This window comes from Columba livia, chromosome 12 (assembly GCF_036013475.1).
Source record: "Columba livia isolate bColLiv1 breed racing homer chromosome 12, bColLiv1.pat.W.v2, whole genome shotgun sequence".
NCBI classification, from domain to species: Eukaryota; Metazoa; Chordata; class Aves; order Columbiformes; family Columbidae; genus Columba; species Columba livia.
In genome coordinates this window covers 19,093,849-19,113,700 of record NC_088613.1, presented here as the reverse complement: position 1 = coordinate 19,113,700, position 19,852 = coordinate 19,093,849, and the positions used below count along the sequence as shown (strand labels likewise).

At 46.4% G+C, this 19,852-nt stretch overlaps 1 protein-coding gene across 15 annotated transcripts in view; it reads left to right on the top strand.

Moving 5' to 3' along the window:
• The window catches only part of ARHGEF9 (Cdc42 guanine nucleotide exchange factor 9), a 214,450-nt gene that overhangs the window by 188,266 nt on the left and 6,332 nt on the right, over positions 1 to 19,852 (top strand). For 10 of the 15 annotated variants that reach the window (XM_021279982.2, XM_021279987.2, XM_065078036.1 and 7 more), the window contains 3 exons: positions 6,070 to 6,313; positions 7,009 to 7,077; positions 17,370 to 17,619. In XM_021279982.2, coding sequence (XP_021135657.2) covers positions 6,070 to 6,313; positions 7,009 to 7,077; positions 17,370 to 17,551 — 495 coding nt within the window. In that variant the 3' untranslated portion in view covers positions 17,552 to 17,619. Of the gene's footprint in view, positions 1 to 6,069; positions 6,314 to 7,008; positions 7,078 to 16,023; positions 17,620 to 19,852 lie in introns of those variants that run through there. The other 5 variants (XM_065078032.1, XM_065078041.1, XM_065078034.1 and 2 more) reach the window with 3 other exon arrangements.

The window sequence follows — 19,852 nt, the reverse complement described above, 5'->3', positions numbered from 1 at the left end:
AGGGTGAATCAAGCGTCCCTTTCCAAACTCGGGAGACAGACACTGCTGAATAATTTGGCAGGAATCTGCCAGCCTAGCCAGCACAGCTGTCCTTGTGCAAGGAGTTACATAAACTGATAGCGCAGATTTCGTCTCCCCTCTTCCCATGGCAGCCCCTGGGGAAACCTCTAACAATTTGGCCTATCCTAGGAAGTTTGCGGTAGGAAGCAGGTGGCCGATGTTGTGTTGGTGGTGTTGTTAAACATCCCCATTCCTAATACAATCCGTCCCTTGGTGCGTTTTCAGGTCACGCTGTGCAGACCCCATGTCCCTGCCCCTAAAGGCTGCATCGACCCAGCTGCTGTGTCTGACAGGGTGAGGGCAAAGCTCACGTCCAACCACTTAGCAGGGCCCAGGTTTATTTTCTGATTACAAGAATATTTAGGACAAAAACATTCAAAAGGGTTCATTCAGTTTAGGGTCTCGTTAGGACAGCAGAGGTGCAGGTTTGCGATGCACTCAGCTGCGGGGAGGTCAATGAGAACGGTGCAGAACCGTCCCACCTCAAAAATCAACCTGCAGTAGGGTTAAGTTAAATGAACAAACGCGACAGAAAACTGAGTCTTGGCGTTCATGAAAAGCAGGCTGGGCCGCTTCCTTCAAAGGGTCGCTTTAAGGTAAATTAGATTTTAAAAATGTAGGCTCTGAGTCTTTTTTTAAAAAACCAAAGAACGTTGAAAGCCCTTCTGACTAACGATACCCAAAGACATGGCAAGGTGGCAGCGTGCCACACTCTCATTGCTCACGGCAGGCTGGGCAGAGCGAAGATAGAGAGCAGGCAGGCGGGAAAATCAGGACACATTTCAGGAAAACGCTGAAAAAGTCTGCTCGCTCCCTGGGTTTCTTCCGTTCTGCTCCGCAGACACTGCCCGGCTCAACCAGAAATCATCAGAGAGGGGGCTGAGCCCCACACTTCAGTGCAGAAGACAACTCCACCTTTCCCAAATAATGGATTGGTGGCTGAGTGCCATTGTTATGGACGCTGGTTTAGTGTTTTCCCAATTTCAGCATTAACTATGCGCTATTCATCAACTGTTTCAGCATCAACCATTCACCAAGCTGTAGAGCTTGCCTGTAGGTCCGTCTCTCTTCGGCTTCATCCTTGGATCCCCATTCTCCTTTGATGCCTGAAGCTCACATCATCTGGGCAAAAACAGTCTGCAGAGATTGCTGCTTTTTACACAGAGCACACTGCTGCCTTGGCTGTGTACGTTTCCATTATTAATAGTTTCAGGTAAGCCCTGGCAGCTCCATGTACTCAGGGCACATAATTCCTCCCCAAGTCATTTTGAAACTCCTGGAATACGCCGGATTTGGATAACCGGGAGGACCAATAACCTACGTGTGCAATGAGAAACTTGTAATGGATTATTCTGTGGTTGCCATCTTTTATACTGTCAGCTCCTAAGAGGGATCTGATGACTCATGGCTGGAAATGGCTCTTTCTCCTCTTGTGTTTTACAGATTTGTTTCACGCATGAGAAGCAGAGTGTGACTTAGCATAGGGTAAACCGCAGAACTTGATAAAAATGTGCCATCCTCAAATACACCCCGTGCTTAAGGCCTCCCCATCCATCCTTGCATGCAGCCCCCTAAGAAATAAATAGGAGTCTGTGAGATGCATGAAGATCGTTGCATGGAACAGCTCCAATAGGAGCAAATTACCTGGGACACACACCAGGACAGGTCCTCTGAGGTGCTCACCTGTGCCCTCCGATGGAGAGGAACATTTCCTCCTGCTGGGCTATGTGCTGCTTAAACCATTGAATAGCTTTTCATTCTAATGCCCTTCTGCACAAGCAATAGACTGCACAGGCACATTGCCCTCCTTGTGATTAATACTGAATTTCCTCTGTAGCACTGCGGGTGGGTTTGACTCGTACAGCATCTTGCACAAGCGACGGCCCGGGGTGCTCGTGGCAGAAAAATAAGTGGTTGATTAAAGCGAGAGAGCAGGAAGAGAAAGCAGTAGTAAAGACAAGGAGAAATCAATTTAATAGTAAGACTTATTGAATAGTCTGATTTAGAGGCGCAATCCTTTCTGCAGTTATCTATATCCACTGCAATAATTTGGAGGTAGTTGCATAATTCATTGTGGAAGCCCCATCCCAACTTGAGATCTTCAGAGTTTCCAATACCAGGCCAGCCTTGCTTTCCGTGCAATGGTCACAAATGAGATTTGCTTTCTTTCAAGTGCAGCTACGCAAAGTCACCTCCCCATTCGGAGAGGGGGCAGTGAAATGGGGAGATTTAAGCCCGAATGCGAGCAGGAGGAGATGGCCTGAGCAGCTCACACAGGCAGGTGCATCCCCCGCGCAGCCGCAGCACAAGCATTTCAGCTGTGAAACCTCTGCCCAAGCAAACGCAGAGAGCAGAACTGTGGCAGCTTTACGTAATGTGTCAAAAACTTGTTTTTCGCTCTCATCAAATATTACTTTTTTCTTTTTTTTGGCTTCATCTTTTCCTTGTGAATCTTTAGTACATATTACGTGAACAGACTGCAGAGCATTATTCAGAAGAGCTTAATTAACCTCAGCGAGGGAAAGAAAAGGAAATCGCAGAAGCTGTAGGGTAAAAAAAGATCATATTTAGACAAATAAGTGCAAATGACCTAGATGCATCAGTTGCGTAGGAGCTGTGCAGCGCAATCTGGATGCTCTGTGCAGGCTGCAGGTCAGTGTCGCTGCTGCTCCTCGTGCTCCTTGGGGCTCCTCCTGGGCCACCCCTGAAACCCGCATCAATCCCACCTGCTCTCATCCCGTTTTGTCCCCATCTGTCACCTTTCTCTTAGACACCGGAGCGCACAGCTTGGCGGGACCCCCGGAGATCAGCTCTTCCCTGCGCAGGATTAAGTGTTCTCAAATAATCTCTGATGGATGTTTGTCTAGCCTTACTTTTTAAAATCTCCAAGGAATGCTCTCCCAAGACTTCCCTGTTTTGTCTGTTCTATTGCTTAACTACTCTGAGAGCTGGAAAGGGTTTTTTTTCCAAGTATTTAATCCTATTCTCCCTTGTGGTAAATTAAGCCAAGCCATAATCAAAATGGAGAATAATTTATCACCTCCTTAGAAGACAAGCAGCTTCCACGTATTGGAATACCAATAGCACATTCCCTTTTATTTATGTCTTTTCTAAATTAAACAACCTCATTTCTTTGGCCTCTCTCCACCCCTCAGGTTTTGAGAGCCTTTTTTTCCCTGGATAAGAGCAGCAGCCTCCCAGCTGCCATCTCTGCCCTCCCTAAACCTGAGCTCCTTTCCACACTGTGGCTACTTAGCTGATAAATCTCCATTTTGTGGATAACCTATTTGCTTTGTCCTTCCGACGCGTAGTGCGTAACAGCAGCCTGTTTAAACAAACCGGTTTGACCCTCAGCCACACATCTGCTTTCCCTTATCTCGTGTGTGCTGGTTTGATCCAGCTTACGTGCTCGAGGAAAGGAAAGATAGTCCCGCGCTCGGCAAAAGCGCCGTACGGAACCACAGGTTTGTTCCTCAGCGCTGCTGCTGTCTGCACCTCCTGGAAACCGCACACAGCAGCCTGGGTGTTCCCTGAATTCTTATTCTTTTGTCCACATATACACAGAAAGCTCCTTAAAACAGGGGTTTGGCCGCCTTTGCTTTAGGTCTCTCGTGTAGCCTGGATGAATTCCTAAGTTTTATTGAAATCAGAGAGCAAGGCAAGTACGTATTCCCATGCTCCACTAAGGAGTTAAGTGACATGTGTTATTCTGTAAGAGCTGTGGGAACATACATGATAAAATATCCATGGATCAAACGGGTGTTAAAATTTAGTCAATTAGGAATTAATATCCATTTATTGCGTGTTGGTGAGAAGAAGAAAGAGAAGTGGTAGTAGGAAATGCCTGACCCATTAAAAACCACATTATCCAGTTATTAATCTGCTGTATGGACTGAACTTTCTCCAGACCAGGTGTGTACAGTGTCCCCTGTGCACACACGCGCTGCTCACTGCGATGTTTATGTGCTCTACTACTCAGGGAAAAATAAAGGGTCTCTTAAAAACTTGGGTATCGGTGCTGGAGTTTATAGTCGATAATGTACAGTCCCTGAGTGGGAATGGTGTCCTCCTTTTGTGCGAGAGCTCTGGGGAGGGCAATGGGAGAAAAGATGATTCCTTTCTTCCAGATTCATTACTGAAGTTTCTTCTCATAAAGAAAGTAAAAGCAACAGGCAGGAGCTTTGGGCTCGTGGTCTTTCCCTCCTTCACCCATGTGTGTTTTCTGCAAGCTGAGCTTGTTCTTGCCCGCTGTTGTGTTCTCGCCATGAATAATATTCCGTGGGGCCATTTTATTTCCAAAAGCACTTGTATGATAACATTATCTCCTCGTTGCTCCTTCAGTAGCTCTGTTATCCTCCCATCCACTCCTCAGCAACCCCTGCAGGACACGGGAGCCTCTCAAACGGGAGGGGAACATGTGGAGCAGTTCAGCCGGACACCCCCAAACCCCACGTACCATCCTCTGGAAGGGGACTGACAGCACAAAGCTCCTAAAGCATTCACTTAGCATTAGCTGCTCAAGAGAGGGAAAAATGTCTTTAGTACATGTAAGAAAAAGCTGATGCACAGAGCCTTGTATCATCAGAGCCAGGTGAAAAGGAGAATTGTGATTATTTCTTCTTGTAACTGCTTTTATGAACAAATCTCTACATGACCATGAATATTGCATAGAACAGTACGTGTGATGGCACCCGGCCCGCCAAGGACGGTCTGTTCAGAGCTGTGTTCCGAAGTTTTCAGCAGCGGGGAGCCGGTTCTCTGGGGGGAGGTTTAAGGAGCACGTCTTTCTCCCTATGAGATTTGTTATCACGTTATTTGAGAACGTGGTGAAGATAAACGCTATTTCTGAGAACTAGACCGAGACTCGAATTTAAACACAGCGCACAGCATTGATTTAATTGAGCACGCTCGGTGTGACGCTTACAGCCTTTTCTCAGCACCTCCCTGGGCACACAGGGAGAGGAAAGAAGCGATTTTCCAAGCGAAGGCAAAACAGAAAAGGTTTTCTATTGCATATTCAGCCTGAAATATCCTTTGTGTACGTTTTGGACAGCATCACTACTCAAAGTCTACAAACTAGAGTAAGATATTTGTACAATACATGTGTTAATGGAATCTTCCCTCCCTTAGAGCATTCCAGAGGAAGGAGCCAGGTTTTAAAGGCTACGAGCTCCCTGTGCCGTGGTCTTTAATACTCTCTGGTGGATCCATGAGCAAGTTGGCTAGAAAAATTATGATGTACAATTTATTTTCCAAGATTAATGATTTATTTTAAAAACCTCACTATTAAATCTTATTTGAGTAAATAAATGCTGTACATTCATTTTACTTCTTCTCTTAAATGAATTCTTTGACATAGGATTTATCTTTCGGGCACTCTCAAAAATAAAAAAGTATTTAAGTTAGGTGAATCTAATACATCTAAATATTGGCTTTTGAGAGTGAATAGAGGAAGGAAATCTTGATTTGGCATTGCTAAATTTGGCTTTTTAAATATGTATGCCTTGTAACTTGAATCACCTTACGTGCTCATCACTGTATCATTAAAATTCCATTTTCTGATGATCTTTTGTTGTTATCTCTTCCTATAAAGACTTAGAGACATCAGGCCAGTGCTCCTCTTACACTGGTATAAATCAGGGATAGCCCTGGTAAAGGCAGTACAAAATTTGCTGGGCAAAGCTAAAATAAGTGTGAAGAGGGTAAGAAGGAAACCAGGAAAGTATCTGTGTTTTACTACAGTTTATCAGCATTATTTCACATCTCTGATTGAGCAGCTGACACAGCACATCTCCGAACTGGAAAACAAGGGGAATAACGAATGTAGAAGGGAGATGAGGATGAACAGGTTTGGTTGTAAAGGTTATAAACATCAGCGAGGGAAAAAAAACAACTTCACGCTGGATCAAGAGGTTAAAACCAGGGCGCCACGGGACAGAGGCGGGAGTTGCCTGAACTGGGCTCTGCAAGTATCTTATGATCAACCCACCTCTCTTTTTCTCTCTGTAGGATCTGATACGAAGAGATATTTTGTATTACAAAGGTCGCATAGACATGGATAAATATGAAGTGGTGGATATAGAAGATGGGAGAGATGATGACTTCAATGTCAGCATGAAGAATGCCTTCAAACTTCATAACAAGGAGACTGAGGAAATGCACTTATTTTTTGCCAAGAAACTGGAGGAGAAGTTGCGATGGCTTAGAGCTTTCAGAGAAGAAAGGAAGATGGTAAAAGAAGATGAAAAGATAGGTGAGGAATGTGAAATTAATCTGAAAGGAGATTGTGGGTGATGCTTAATTTAGCCCCAACTGTTGGAGAAGCCCACATATGTTTTTTTGTAGCAGAATTACAGTTCAACCTTGTTCAGATGTCCTTGGTTGCTCTCATAGTCATAAATAGGTCTCTTTCCAAGCCAGTTACTGGTATTTTTGGTCCTCAGTGAAGAAATTCTGCCCATAGCTTCAAGCCTGGACCTCCATGGGTATTGTGGAGAAGGAAGTCTTTGGCCAGCTGGCTTAGAGTCTCCTGGCTGCATCATGTCTCGTGCAGGGTAGGAAGGCGGCCAAGTTAATGACTTACCAGCCGTGCCCTCCCCTCAGCGTCAGCCCATAAACTGAGCGTAACCAGCGCCAGTTCAGGCTCAGCTTGTGTTGCTCAGCTGTAAAGCACTGGGCGTATTTATGATACTGTATAAATAATAATGGGTCTGATGTTACTTTTCATACATCCCCTGCACAAGTGAGATTATAAAGAGGCCAACCCTTTCAAGGAAGATTTGCTTTTCGGTGCAATAGCTGCCCCCGCACACAGCTCCCTGGCTGATGGTTGGCCGCACAGGGCATTCCGCGTTTGCCAGACAGTGCAGGACGCTCCCCCCGCCCCGAAAGAAGCAGAGGTTTTGTGAGCAATCTTCTGAATTGTGTTTGCCGTGTTCCCTTTTTCAGGCTTTGAAATTTCTGAAAATCAAAAGCGGCAAGCGGCAATGACAGTAAAGAAAGTCAGTAAGCAAAAAGGTAACCGGCAACATGCGCTGTGCCTGGTGATGTGAGGGTGGAGCGGGCTGGGCTGAATCCTGCTGGGTTAGGATCCAGCGTCCCCCTTGAATTTCCCCCTCCCCTTTCTCTTTTTATATAAAATACCATCTGTGCTTTGTATCCTTTCTTAATGTATCTGTGGGCCAAATTAATCTCTGGTCTGATGTGGTTGAAACCAGTGGAATTTCACCAGAGATGAATTTGCTCTCGTGTCTCCAGTCTGATGTCCAGAAGCTGTCCCTGGGGGCAGAAATCTCTCAGTTGTTTACCTCAGGCTGAAATGGCAGCGAGTGCGGAGATGTGTAGGGGTTCTGCTAATTCCCATTAGCAAAGAAAGATGGCTAAAATCCTGGAGATGGTGAGGGATCTACCTCTTTCCAGCTTTTGGAAAGGGGACACTCACGTTTCCTAGGGCTACCTATAACTTTTTAAGGACAGCACAGTAGCATCAGCTCTAGGAAATAAAGTACCTTAGTGAAGACATTAAATCTTCCTAATGGCAGATTCATTTCCCCACCCAGGCAGGCGACAGCCAACTAATAAATGCCATGCTAGATATTAAACAGAGTCTCAAGCCAGCGTTAATTATCTCTGGCAATAACTCTTGCAGCTACAGGTTTTGAAATAGTAAATATGGAGGGGAAGTCAGAGAGGTCATTTTTCAGGTTTTCCAAAGCTTCACAAAGTCATAGACATACCGATTAGTTACCAAAGTACCGCAGCACAACCAGGCCTATAAATGGGTTTTGAGAGAACTCATCCCTTCTTGGCTCTAGTCAGTTCCAGGCAGCTTCGCCCCCGCTCTGTACAGCCCCTGGGTGTTTAGCAGGAGTTGAAGGAGCTCTTTGCTTTGTGCCTCACCTGTTTGTTGTCTACTGGCTTTGCTGGTCCAGTAGTGGTTCGCTAGGCCAGCCGTAAACCCCTTGGTTTGCTGTGTCTCTCCATTGTCATTAGTCTTCTCCTCTCTACTAACTTCCTCCGTTGTCTTCTGAGATGTTCTCTAAAAGCTCCCCTGGCCAGGTTTTCTAAGCTCAGCCCAGGGACGCGTATCGTACAGGGTGCACACGTAGTTCTGGCAGCAGCGGGCGCTGGCACGAGCTCGGATGTGCAGATTCGCCCCTCGCCGCTTGCACGCTTGTCCCGCAGCACGGAAGCGACCACGGACGTTATGGCAACCGGAAAATCAGAGAATCTGACTTGCATGATGGCCGGGGCAAAAATATTTTACATCATTAGTCAATAATGTTATTCATTAATTAAGGTATTAATTAATAATTGTGCTGTTCAGTCATTAAGTGACACAGTTCAAAGGTGTCGGAGCATGCCCACCAGTATGCCCACTTAAATCACTGCACTTGCATCCTGACAAATATAATACGCCTAACCATACTTATTTCTTACACGGCAATTGCTCTTTTGTTTTCTGTCTTTCTCTCTCTCTCTGAGATGAAAAAGGAGGGGCTATTATCTTAGTCTGCTCTGGCTATAAAGTTAATTAGCTCCTAAGCGCTAGTCAGCATTTCTTTTATGAAGAACAAGCTTATGCTAGAACGCTGGCGGTTCTTTTTATGAGATGAACTCCTCAAGTCAGACACACATTCAGTCAGACCCCAAGCATCAAGTTAAGCAAGGCCTGGTTGTTTTACTTAAGGCACGAAATCTGAAAAGCAACAGATAAGGTCATTAACTTAGTGACTCTGTTTCTTGTATCCTACGCTGTGGTTTCAGATTAATTAAATTAAGTACCGGCACTGAACGTTTTGCTGAAGACTCTTGGTTTTCTTGCTCTGTGCCCTGTTTGTTTGCCTTGTGCCCACCACCCAAAGAGAGGCAGGAGGTGGGGCAGGGAGCTGGGCACATTGCTCACAACAGCCAGGGAGGAGGAAACTCCTCAGAGTTGGCTTTTAGTGACTGATCTTTTGAATCTTGCCGTATGCATTTTACATACATTGCGAACAATTTTTTTGCTAAAGACACTTGGGGTACTTGGGACTCTGTTGCTGAGGGGCAGTGCCCCACAGCAGCACTGGCAGGGGCTTTAGCTTGGATTTGGAGCATCACCTGGGAAGCAGCGAAGCCCTGCAGGAGTAGGAACACTTCCACTGCATTCAACACAACTATTTATTCATTGAAATGGAGGGACTTCGCAGGCCAGGGCTTGACGGCTCAGTGGCTCCACCTGCCACACGGAGAGCCCTGCTCCCGTGTCAGTGGATGCCTATTACCGGCTTGTTTCTAGATTAGCTCAGTTGTTCCCTCCACCTTTTAAATGGGAAACCATGGTAATTTCCCTGTCACAGAATACTTAAGGAAGAGAGAAAAGCCGCGAAGGAGGTGAAATGGAAAATGCAATCAACTTTGTTAGAGGTGAAGCAGAAAAACATTTTTCAAACGGTATAAACTGCGGCTTATTTCATGCACTGTTGTGCCACACCTCCCAGAAGTATTGCTGTGGAGCTGCTGGCGTGCATCTCAAAAGGGAGCATTTCAACTGCAGCAGGCGAGGGAGAGATGCTGAGACATCAGCCGAGAGCAGGAGGAAAAACCTGAAACCTCTGCTTTTTAAACGAATAGAAACTTCACCCAGGTGTTGAAGAGAGAACACAACTCGCAGTGTTTTGAGGAGTTGTTGATCAGCCCCCTCCTCAAACTCACACCCGCACAGACACGCGTGCACGCACACAGTGCCACGCTGCCTTCCAGAGCCATTTAATGATACGCAAGGCCAGGTTCCAGCAGTGGATGAGGATTTGCACTACTTATTGGATTGGGCAAAACATAATGATATTAGATCAGGTGCCTTAAGACAGCACTAAACCAATTTTTGACCTTCTTTAAGTCCATTAGACATAAAGTAAATGGGTAGTGTTGGCTCTGCACCTTACCAACAGATAGAGAAAAGGGCTGTTTTGTCGTTGTTGTTTTTCTTTTTGCATTGATTGTTCAAGATTTTGCCTCTCAGTTACTGCCCTTTAGCTTATTTCAATGTCAGCGTGGTAACTGGGAATAGAATTCAGCGTGGTGTCTCCTAGGAATAGTAAAGTAACAGAGAAATTTATTTGTCTTGACTTACAAAAACAACAAAAAACCCCCACAGCCCTTTTTTAAGCCAGTCAAGTGTGCAGCTGTTCTGCAGAGGAGTCCAGGTACCACCGAGCACCTTTGCTGCCCGCAACGTGCATCGAGTTGTGCTTCCAGACCTGCGCTCCTTAGTGACTGAAGCGGTGGAAATGAGCTCCCTAGAAGAGGGATCCCTTGTGGATCTCCAGTCAGCCCTTAGTGCAGACACAGGATATCCAGGACACTTTTCCATTTCTGAGCTTCTGTTCTGCTACCACTTTTAATCTTCCCTCCAACGATTAGTGTTTGCAGCTTTCAGAAATGTTCAGTTGCTTTTCTGGTCTCCAGCTTTGTCCACATCTGTCCCCAGGCAGGACAGTGTGTACATGTACGGGGTTTTTGCTCATGTTCCCAGAAGCTGTCAGGGGGGTGTTGGGGAGTAGAAGTTCCAGTGGTAGGGAAGGAGACCCCATTCCTAAAGCAATGCTTCCCGCTAATGTTTCCATTTTGGAAAATGAAATGTCTGTTCCAATTTAAAGAAGTGACCTTAGTGCTGAGCTTGCCACCCTTGGGTTGCTCTTCAGACCCGTGCTACGAGCCAGCTCCTTCGTGCCCTTCTCTCTGTCCTGCGTATTCTCCACAGTTTCACCCAAGCAGATGCCCTCAGCCCATACAAGTCTCTAGCCTGATGGTCTGGGACGTGTGGAAGGAGGGAAACAAATACTCAGTCACTATCACCCCAATGCTGCGCTTAGAAGGATGCTGTCATTAAATCTCCCCATAAATACTCAGCTATGCAAACCCAGCAGGGGTTAAATCACCAGCCAGCATGAACTGCATTGGCCTGCAGTAAAACACCCTCTGAGTCACAGAATTTTCCTGCTAATTTCTCCCTTTCTGATCACTTGAGCTCCCAGCGAACTCTGTCGTAAAACCCCCGACCCAAACACCCCGCAGCTTTCCTCTGACTTCTCACACTTGGGCACTTTAAGCTCTCGCCCAGGTCTGGGCAGCAGGAGGAATGAGTGCAGGGCAGCACGCTCATGCTGCTTCACCTGCCTGGCCAGGACAGGTCTTACCAGCAAACACTCTGTAGGTACCTCCCCTGGTTCTGCTGAGTGTTTAAGCCTATTTTATTGCATCTTCTTTACTAACAAGACTGACGTGGCCCTGACATGTTTCCACATCCTATTCACGCATGTAGCCTGGGCGATTAAAAGAGACTGAGTGACACACAGACCAACCACGTAGAACAAAGAGGGGCTTTTGCATTTTCAGATTACTGGGGTCACTTCCCTTTTTTCACAGTTTCCCACAGTGTAGGTGAAAGAATGGAGCTAATAATGTTCCGAGTGGTATTTCTCCACAGATTCAGAGAAATCACAAAGCTTATCACATTGATTGTGAAATACAGACCCTAGCCCAAAGTTTGGCACCGCAGGCGTTGCGCGGTGCCCATCTGCAGCTCGCCCACGCGCTTCGTGCCTTGGTTCCACAAGCACTGCTCTCGTTGCTGGTGGAACAGGTAGATGGCTTCTCACTCCGAGCATCAGTAACCCAGCTGGAGTCCGTAGTTCCATCCGTGGTCCGGGCAGATATATAAGAAGAGGCAAATCATGAATAAATTCTTGGCTGGGAGATCTCTAAGGATGGTCCCAGTGATTTGGCAACGGGCTTGTGCTCCTGAGCAAATTCTCCAGGGGAGTTTTCTGTTGGGATGTGAAATGGGGCTGTTTGGTTTTCCGTTGGCCCTCATTTGATTTGAAGAGCCAAGGTGTTGCCATCAGCATCACGTTGAGATTCCAAGTGTATCAGCCTGGATACTCCTGCACTTTCAGTCTGGTGAGGTATTTTAGGTAAGGGGCAGTGTTGCTACCCAGAAGAGGCTGCATTTCAAGGCAGCGAGGGATGAACTGATATCTTCCTATCAATGAAACCAACCGAGTGATCTTTGTTATCAATGTACAGAATGCTAGAGGAGAGGGAAGCTATATAAATACAAGGTGGGATAAATTAGTTTTCATCTGGCTTTGATTGATAAAGCCCTAGTATCATTTATTCCATCTCGCTTAGCTTTTGCTTATCACATGAGGAATCATTATCTTAATGTCTAGCTTAATGGCATCAGGTTGTGGTAACAGATTTGATAAATAGGCTCAGGAAGGTCAAGTTACCTCAGCATTTGTAGATACTGTGGTTGGCTGTGGAACAGGCAGGACAAAAGGTTCCTGTCTTCCTCTGTTGCATTTCTCAAGCTGCAGTGAGCCCTGTTCTCTCCCTCTTCCTCCATAACAGTCAGGCCAGTGGTTAGACAAGGGAGCCAGTTCGCCAGTACCATCCCTGGTAAAATCTACCTCTGCCGGGCCATGGAGTAACACCCCCGGCTGTGTAAAGAGCTGTGGCCAATGCACCACTTAAACTCCTCTTGAGTTGGGCAGCTGTGACAAGACGTGAGTCGGGTAGTTGAGCGTGAAAGTGTAAAGGCATTCAGTCAGCTCAGGTCTGCCTGGGGAGGCAGAGGCTTCCCCTTCCATCCACACCTCTTGCCGTGCAACCAGAACTACGACCAGGCACGGCACAGTGTGCCAGCTCTAAACACGACAGCAACCAAGGGAATAGTGGTGAAGTGCTTTGAGATCCTCTGTTGAAATGTGCTGAAGAAAGGCAAAGGGCCTTTCAGCCATTACTGCTTCTTATTTCTTCAACTATTGCAGGAGTAATTAACTATGCAACAATTAGTGTTCTTGAGGTATGTTCCCGGCTACCCCACATTGTGTATGGGTTACAATACGCAGGAGGAAATGAAATTTATGGGATTTTTGAGCATGGCTCCTGCAGGATGCACATTGGGTCAGAGGCAGATGAAAGGTTCCTGAGCGCCAGGACAGAAAGCAGGTGTTGGTATTTTCCTGTCTCCCACTCAACTCTGGCAAATGGACAGCATGATCTAGACAGCTAGGTAGAAGAAAAACCTATAAAATAGCTCCTGATTGAAGTATAAGCTAAAAATCTTAAAAGGGTGAGGATGGAATAAACAGCTTGTAAGGCAAGTTTCAGTGGTTATGTATAGGCAAATGTGAGTGTATTCTGTGTTTGTTTTGTATGACCCCCGGAAAGCTGCGGTGTTAATGTAGCTGTCCTGCTGTACCACAACTGGCTGTGTCTGCACGTGTCCATGTGGATTGCCTGTGAGTCAACAGCATGCTCCTAAATCCTCAAGTGCTGCTAAGGCCGTGTTGTAACCTCAAATAGAAGAGAGGAAAAAAAAAACCCAACTTAGAAGGGAAAAAAGAGACAGTTTTAAATATTTTAATTGTTTTCTTCTGAGCTGCAAAATCTGAACGATTCCAAGTGACGTTGCCTAGTGCTAAAAAAAGATATGATTTCAACTGACAGCGCAGCATCTCTCTTTACCGGTTTTGTCTAGCCAAATCATAAACCCTGGAGTTTTCTTCTCATTCTGAACAGATTTCCACAACCCCCACCCTGCCGAACGATCTCGCTGTGCAGCTGCAGCCTCTGCTCTGCCACAGTGCAGAATTATGCATGAACCAGCAGAAGGAGCTCCAGGTCTGGTCACTGGTGCAGAGCTGCTGCCTCACGCCTTGGAAAGGCAGCACAGCAGCTGTGTCGAGAAATCATTACTTATCTATCGATGCTTTCCCTTTGCGCTTGGAATTCTGTTCACCAAGCAGCCCAAAATTGCATTGGAAAAGAGCTTTGCTCATTTTTGTCTGTTTATTGCAGTGGAGTTACGGCTTTGAATATGAGATATGAGAATATGAGACCACAGCCCAGAGTTCTGAGGAGGAAGCAAACCGCTTCAGAGCAGGACACAAAAATACCAACCTGCCATACTTGTTCCCCTGTCTCAGGATTTGGAGGTGTACAGATTAGGTGAATCCTTCCCCTCCCAGTTCCTGTGTTCTTGTCAAGAACGTGGGCACAACAGGAAAAAAAAAAGGCCATTCTTGGGGTGCTTCAAGCTATTGCAAAGTGCCATATCACAGTTTCACAAGAGAATGTTTTTCCTGTGGAATGATGAGTCTGATTGCCAGAGCACAGATGTTTCTATTTGCATGCCCACAGACGCACGGTGTTCTGCATGCCATTGAGAGCGCAGGCTTGATCATTCAGGCCACGGAGGCCACTTGATAAATATGATAAATATGCAAACTGTCAGCTGCTTATTCAGGTAGAACCAGCCAGGAGCTTTTGACGTTCATCCAGCTTAGATGTTAATGCCAGTAGCCTGGATCTTCGAGCAGGGTCACACCAACAGCTTTGAGGATATGGGTCTGAGCTGCTTTACTGAGGGAGGTGGCAGTGTGTGCATGGATATGTTTCCAGCAAGGACAGACGTTTGTCAGGAGTTTAGACCAAAAAGACTATTTTGGGAAGGAAAAGAATGGGGTTTGCTAGTGATCTGGCCAGGGGAGTCTGCCGTTTTCTCTTTTGGAGAAGACAGACTATGAATTACATTCTTTGCAGTGTCAGTGGACTTCAGCCAGACCGTCCTTTCTCTACTTCTCCAGCCTTCCAAGTGCATAACATTTTGCTGATCCAGGAGGATTTCTTAGCATTTCTGTATCATGATTAAAATACATTAGTTTGCTCTCCACAAATTGCTTTGGAGACAATGAAGAGCTCAGCCCAGCTCCACATGGCAGACTGGATGCATCACAAGGCTGACTGACGTTGGACCCTGTCATTACAGCAACGTGGGTTTGAACTCTTCAAAGCTAGAAACCATTGCTGTGTGTCCCTTAGTTGCAGCTTTACATTCACAGCTCTTTTGTGCTGTACATTAATTAGTAATCTCGGTGGCACAAGGCCTATTATCTGAAGTAATTCTTGGTCAGTTGAAGATCCAAACCACTTACCAGATAGAAGAAGAGATGTTTTCCAGCTCTAGCCATGTAAAGGACCTGCACCAGATCCTAACCTTAGCACAGATTGTAAAATTGCTCACTAGTCTCTCCTGGGAGAAGTGGCCAAGGCACTAAAGGCTGGTGGCCTTCAGGAGGTAGGGCAGAGATGAGCTCAAGCCCATCCTCTGGCCTTATGAGACACCACTGGTTTAAGTCTCATAGGGTGGTCAATGCAAATTGATGGTTGGGGCCTGAACAAGGGTGGCACAGAAGTCTTCTCAGGTTTGAACCAGGACAGCAAGAGCTTTTGGGCTGTGCTCTGCGGGCTGTCAGTGGGAGAGAGGAGCTTGGGAAAGGCAGAGTAGAAAACTTGGTGATGAGTAAACTATCCCAGCATGCACATCAAACCATACAGCGTCTGCACGTTGTTCTTTTCAAATAAGTTTGGCATATGAACTGTGATGAATTTGTTAAAGGTTAATAAGAACGAATCATGGAGTGGTTTTTGTCCACTGTGAGGAAGGGACTCGGTTCCTCCCTGCAGTGGACAGAATGCTGCATGGTTTGATGGTATTCGCTGCAAAGAAGGAGAAATCAGTTAGATGTAGTCAAGATGATATCTTGATTTGGTCTGAACCTTTTGAGGATTTTAACAACCCTCGATTGGTAAATTCTCTAGCAAGGGGCAGTAATTCTCTTTCCTAGAGCCATACTAAAGCCTTAGATTTGTATCTAAAAGAACTCCTGAATTACAAAGCAGCAACACGTAGAAGTTGTCTGATGAGCTCCGTGCGTGCCCTTTGTGAGGCTTTTCCCGTGTGTGTAAGTACCCGACTGTGCGCAGCCGTCCTGTGCCCGGCCGGCCGGCGCTGGCCCCGCAAAGCATGTGTCTGTGTGTGGGTAGGAACCGCTAACTGAATGCAAAGAGTCGCATTTCTTTTACACACGTTGCTGTGGTACCTGGGTGCTAATCACCGTATTTTGCCTTCTCTAGCACCTTCCCAGCCGAGGATCTCAAAGTGTTTTACAAACATTAATTAATTTAGCTTCACAACCCTCGTGTGAGGTAGGTGGGTGCTGCCATCCCGCTTTTCCAGATGAGGACACTGATCTGCTTGGGTAGAGTCGCCTCGCTCCTGCGGCTAAAACCAGGGGAGGCAAAGGCCTCGCCATGGCCCTCCCCGCAGAAGGAAGAGCAGTTCTGCGTGCCCAGCGGGGATCCAGAGATGGCCAGAGCTTACGGCAACCTGCTTCGGAGCCCTGCTCCTCCCTCCTTCCTGCCCTGCGCTGGAGTTGTGGTTTCCAGCCCGTCACGCTGCTCCGAGGCTGCGGGAGGGTTATCCCTCAGCAGTGGTGTTGCAGGGAAGGACAAACAGCAGTAGCTACGTGACTGTTCCCTGTAGTGTCACTTGGGTGGTGACATCTCCCTTCTGTTCTGCCTCCGTTCACCCAGAGCCGCCCTTTCCACACCATCCTTTACAACAGGTTGTGTAGGTCCCAGCTCGCTGAAGCTCCCCCTTTCCACGGGAAGGCTGCACGGGCAGTGCCCCCCCTGTTCCTGCACAGGAGCTGAGACTCACAGATGTGGGAATTAATGCATCTAGAACCTGAAAGTGTAGCCTTGCCAGTCCATCCATTGCTACCAGTTTGGATTGAGCAGAATCAGCCTTTTCTGCATTATGGGCAGCCGTTTTGGGCTGAAACCAGACTGGTAAATTAAAAATGAACCCTATGGAAAAGTCCTACGAACATCTGTAAAGAAGATAATGAGTTGCCCCTCGCACAGAGCAGCGCGGAGCGACGCGGGGCCCTGCAGCGTAGCGCTTCCTGAGGCAGCTCCGCTCCGTTCTGGCACAGGAACCGGTGCCGAGAGCTCCTCGGGGTCACCCTGCTCAGGGCCGGTCACGGGGCATGTTGGGACAAAACCACTTTCCAAGCGCAGCTGGGAGGGAGGGTAAAAACCATCTCGGAAACAGCAAGTGGTAAATCTGCGAGCGGGTTGAACGACGCGGCTGCCTCTTCACCCGAGCAGACACTGCCGCGTTCGTGCCGCGTTAGGTCACGCAGGACTTTTCCATGAGGGTGGGCAAAACTCTGCCAATGCCAAAGTAATGGATCTTTTCCAAATCTTCGACTCGTGGCGGAGCGTAGGCGGCCTCCGAGCCGCGAGGCGAGGCAGCTGCTGCGTTGCTCCGTAGATTTGCCGTCTGTAGCACGTCTCCCTGTCCTTTGGGACCCTGGTTATTAAGCGATAAGAAGCGATAGCATGACGAAGAAAGACGATTGACCCAATTGCACTTTGACTGATCTGTTTCTTTTTCCCCCCAATCATCGATGCAGGTGTGAGCTACTCCAAGTCGGTTCCTCCAGCCTACCCACCACCCCAGGATCCATTAAATCAGGGACAATACATGGTGACAGATGGCATATCCCAGTCCCAGGTCTTCGAGTTCACCGAACCCAGACGCAGCCAGGCACCATTCTGGCAAAACTTCAGCAGGTTAACACCATTCAAAAAATAATACCTAGAGAGATGGCGAATTTTAACTTAAAAGAACTAAAATTTAAAAAATAAAAAGAAATAAAATTATATTTATAGATGGACCTTTTTTCGGAGAAGCACTGTTGCAACTAAATATATATACATATATATATACACACATTTTAAAAATAATAATATATATACATATATGTATATATATAGAAGGACCAAAAACTTTTTTTTGTTGTTTTTGGGAAGCAATCTGCTACTAGATACTAGGAAGCACCAATGATTTCTAACCATGTGACCTATTTTATTTTATTCCATTGGTCGGACATCTTTTTTGTCACTTTTCTTTCTTTTCCTTCCTTCATTTCCACCCGAGTCGTCACTGGCATCCCAGAGTGCTTTCTTGCTTGTGTGAATTCCTCATCCAAGTTCCTCATGGACTACATTGGTGTATATTTCGTTTGATTTTATTTATGGGGGGGTGTTTGTTTTTTGGAGTGCCGGGAGGTGCGTGCTCCCTGTCCCTCCCTCTCCGTCCCTTCCCTGGCTGTCCCCGGAGCCACCATTTCCGTGAAGAGCACCGGCCGTGTCCCCGTCCTGCATTCTCTGCTCTGACTCGTGCCTGTCTCGATGTGCTCCCTCGTGCACCATGCTCTGCTGCGCAGTATTTCTCTGGCTTTAACTGTTTTGTTGTGAGCAGGTGAAAACAAGCAGAAGGGGTATCAGCTATTTAGGAAGAAAGAGACGGGTTTTCCTCAGTTGATTTTTTGCGTTGTTTTTAAGCACTGTCTTTTTCTCAATGCAGTGTGATTTGGTCACACTCAGAGTAAGACTGAGAAAAGAGTATCAAGGGCTTTCATTTCTTTTGCGTTTAGTTTTCTTTTGGTGGGGTTATCTTTGATTTCTTTCCTTTTCTAAGCTGAGACACGACTCTGAAAAGCCCACTCCTATCTTTGTTTTTCTCACGCAAAGATAGAAGCTTAAAAACCGATGGCTTCACGCCCTCCATCCCAGCTAGAGGAAAATTGGCTATTAGGCTCCAACAAATGGCCAGTTTTCTGTCTTCAGGAACTAAGGTCCCATCCTTTGGCCACACTGCCGCCTGCACAGCTAATGAACCACTAATTGCTATTTAGAGGAGCCACAAGCCCAAAAGTGAGGCCCAGCAGCAGATAAATCCCCGGCCTCATGTGGGCACTGACCCCCAGCAGAACAAGAGCTGCCCGTAGGACCCATTAGCGAAACGATCATTACCTAAATAATTGGGAGTATTTACCTGCTGTTTAATGCACCCCAGCGGCAGGGGAGTTGAGAACTGCCTTTCAGGACAGATGTGGATGCGCCCCAGAGGTTTAGGCCTATGACCGTGATTATGTGAGCTAATCTCAACCAGGGAGCAGTTTAATCTAAAGAGCATCCGTGGTTCAGCGTGTCCGCGGGCGCTGCAGTTGATCAGCCAAAGTCTCCAGGTCTCTGTCTCTCTCTTTTTCTCCCTCTGAAGATTCATAGCTTTGTTTTCAAAGACACTTCCTACAATTTCAGCCTCAAGTACATTCATTTGCAAGCACAAAAGCTTATGTTGAAGCTTGTAAAACAAATCACTGTGCACTAGGATAATTTTTTTTTCCTAGGGCAAATTATCCTGTTTAACCAGATTTAGAAGACGAACTTAAAAACTTTGCAGAGCTATTCTGCAAGCTCCTTTGAAAATGGGGGATGAAGTGATTGATCACGATAGTTATCATTTTCTTTTGAGTCCGATGCACCACATAAGCACCCCAGGCCAATTAGGGGCAATCCTTGTTTCCTTCCCAAAGAAATACAAGAGAATGGGAAGAGCAGAGTATTTCCACGGAGCCTATTTTATTTCAGAGCAGTGAGGCAGTGACTATATTTTTATTTAAGTACAAAAGTAATCTCAGCACTTTTTAGTATCCTAGAAACTATCAATAACCAGCAAATCCAGGTGAGAGTTGTGGAGAGGAAGGGTGGCCCCTCGGGCAGGCAGCAGTGAAACACCACGAGTCCCAAACAGGAGGCAACCCACTTTTCTATCGGAACTTATTTTTACGCTCTTTTGTATCTTTGCATTTTTATGGTCAGATTTTAATATTGAATATGTAGCAAATATTATCTTGTTTCTTTAAAGAAGTGAATGAGGTGGGTTCTCAGAAGGTAACTGAAATGTTTTACTCTTTCTGAATGGCTGGAGAGATGCAGAGAGAGAGAGAGAGAGAGATTACAAAGTGTTGTCAACATGATGAAAATCTCGCTTTTTTCTTTGCCTTTTAAATTGCTTAGGGAAAAGAAATATTAACAAGCCATTAGTTAA